The 2,500-nt window shown below is 37.8% G+C and overlaps 1 protein-coding gene across 1 annotated transcript in view; it reads right to left on the bottom strand.

Annotated features, from left to right (window-relative positions):
- Positions 1–447: 447 nt before the first annotated feature.
- Positions 448–2,500, bottom strand: part of LOC122245867 (muscle calcium channel subunit alpha-1) — a 349,394-nt gene continuing 347,341 nt past the window's right edge. The window contains 1 exon segment of the mRNA XM_086531207.1: positions 448–2,114. Within this exon segment, the coding sequence (XP_086387333.1) occupies positions 1,884–2,114 (231 nt within the window). The 3' untranslated portion in view covers positions 448–1,883.

Here is a 2,500-nt window from a genome sequence, read left to right as displayed (position 1 = left end):
ATATGGATATAAACGTACATTGAATTTTATAATTCTTTTAATAAAACTAACAGTCCTACAGTCATCTAAAGGAATTTATACATCATAACAAATGCAAAGAAACAAGATTGTAATCTTGTCTTTTCCAAAATTAATACGAATAGAACAAATGGAACTCGAGACCATCCTGTTATTCTTGAGGTGTAATCACTGAGCCCATTTAAGAAACCAACATTTCTTTTTTTCATAGACAAAAACAAAATGTTAGGTACTTGGTTGCCACATTTACCCTGAATAGTTCTGCTGCTGCTTACCATGGGAGCAAGCAATGCATTTCAGACTTTCATTCAAGTTTTGGCCTGCTTCAAAAGGAGAGGTTTCAGTTCACGATCACTCCTCTTGAGCTTCAGCGCTGGATTGAACTTTTCACGCCACAGTCTTTCTTTCTGATTTACTTATGAGCATGTATTTTTTTTTTTTTTTTTTTTCAACACAGTAGTAGCCGAACGCAGACTAAACTTCAGTATTGAACTTGGGTGGGCAATGCTGTGTTTGGATTTTTGACAAAAAATGTCACGCGTGTTTCTAGGATCACAGGATTATACAGCTACTCTCTACAACAACAACAATAAAGACCCAAATGTGCAGGCCAGTTGCCAACTTCACCCAGTTGGCCCAAAAAGAATCCACAAATTAATGTGTTCTGAAGAAAAAATCGCAACTTTTTCAAGATGAAAAAGTTGAAAATAATTATGGATGACATGAGGTGATTTCAGTACCTTTCAGTGAAAATTGTTTGAGAGGAAATAACAACAGATTATCACAATTGAGAGAGGCACTTTGGGTTAGTAAGTTAACCCCTACTCAAATGTGTAGAGGTTACACTGTTCTACTCGACAGTTTTCACATCCTATAACAATAAGAGATATGATGCATGCCACATGTCAAAGCCCAACACAGAGCTACAGTATGAAATCAGATTTTGTCACAGCCTTCAACAAACTGCTTAGGGCTATTAATCCCTACCCAGAGATCATAACATTATGTTTTTGTTAAGCATGACTGTAGCATTTTCTCATACACTTACTTCAATAGGAGTATGACACTTTCCAAGTGCGAGCACAAGATTGATGTCATGTGAAAAGATAACTATTCATTGCCTTCAAAAGACTTTCTATAAGTCTCTATTTCCCATTTATAAAAACGAGTCTTACTGAACAGTCGCTGAGGCAAGAATAATGCTAAATATTTCACAGTTATCAATCTCTATGGTTTGGGAAGTCCACAACCAACTAAGGGATCGAGACTCCCATGGGGGGAATCCTTCAGGTATACCAACACTGACTTGCCAACTTGTACAAATCCCACAAAACAAAGAAGTAGGTCCTAACAACTATGCCTTGGTTGCCCTACCACATTAACAGTTGCAGATGAAAAAGTTAGGCTCTGGCTCTTTACCTGATGTAACTTCTTATCTGAAAGACAAAGAGATTTAACTGAAAGCTTCATCTGCATATAGGAATGGTGGTGGGCCCAAGAACACACTCCCCCCCTTCCAGTAGGGGATATGATCAAAACCATGGGTACAAAATGATTCACAGGTTAAGAAGGGTCCTTCCCTCTTTTCTTCCCCTTTTCTACAAATGTCCATAGAAAACAACAATATGTGATCCTCATCAATGCCTCCCTTAGAAGACCATCCACAGAGCAGAGGTGGCTGGGAAGACCCAAGGACCACACTGAGGACTCTTGCTCTAAAGCCATTAATACTCTCTGAATACACTTATGGGAGAGTTTCCTCAAGAAACCTCCACTAGCTTTGAGAGGCAGGTTGACGTGGATGAACGAGTACATAATAAAACCACCATATAACAGATTTAGGTTGCCTATGCACACACTTGTTTCTATAAGGGTGAATGGTGATCATAATTTTGGCGTCTAGGAGGCCCACGTGCCCCTCTTTGGTGCTCAGGTTCAGCATCTTCATGTAGTGCTTCCTGCGATGACGAGAGGATATTATGAGCTGCACGGTCCATCTCCTCTGACGTCATATCCAAGGCCTCCGCAATCTCTCGTGAAGTTGTACGTACAAAGTCAGGATCACAGTATTTCCCTAAGCCCTGTTCTACCAGTACCTGGGGAATAGAAGTTTAAATATAGGTACTGCTTAGAACAGTTCACTTTCACCCAGTAGTATGACCTACCAATAATTCTTAATTTTTAATTCTCTATGAAAAACAGTTACCAGTTCATTTGCATGGAACTTAAATGTTATATGAGGATTAATAAATCTATTCTATTCCTATATTCTAAACAGAAAGATGTTAAAAGTACTTATCTTTTCAAAGAACAATATTTTTATTAAGTAGACTTTACTCCTTACAAAAAAAACAAAAAAAAAACATGCTTGTTGCCAGTGCTATATAAATCCATTATCAACTAATAGAAATCTTTCTTTTGACATGCAATTAAAATTTAAGGAATGAATTTCACAGTTTTAATAATATCTTCCACTTCCCCC

This window comes from Penaeus japonicus, unplaced genomic scaffold, assembly GCF_977035675.1.
Source record: "Penaeus japonicus unplaced genomic scaffold, GWHDUDI00000001_assembly GWHDUDI00000035, whole genome shotgun sequence".
NCBI lineage: Eukaryota > Metazoa > Arthropoda > Malacostraca > Decapoda > Penaeidae > Penaeus > Penaeus japonicus.
The sequence above is the reverse complement of the archived record's forward strand: the minus strand, read 5'-3'. Positions and strand labels throughout refer to the sequence as shown.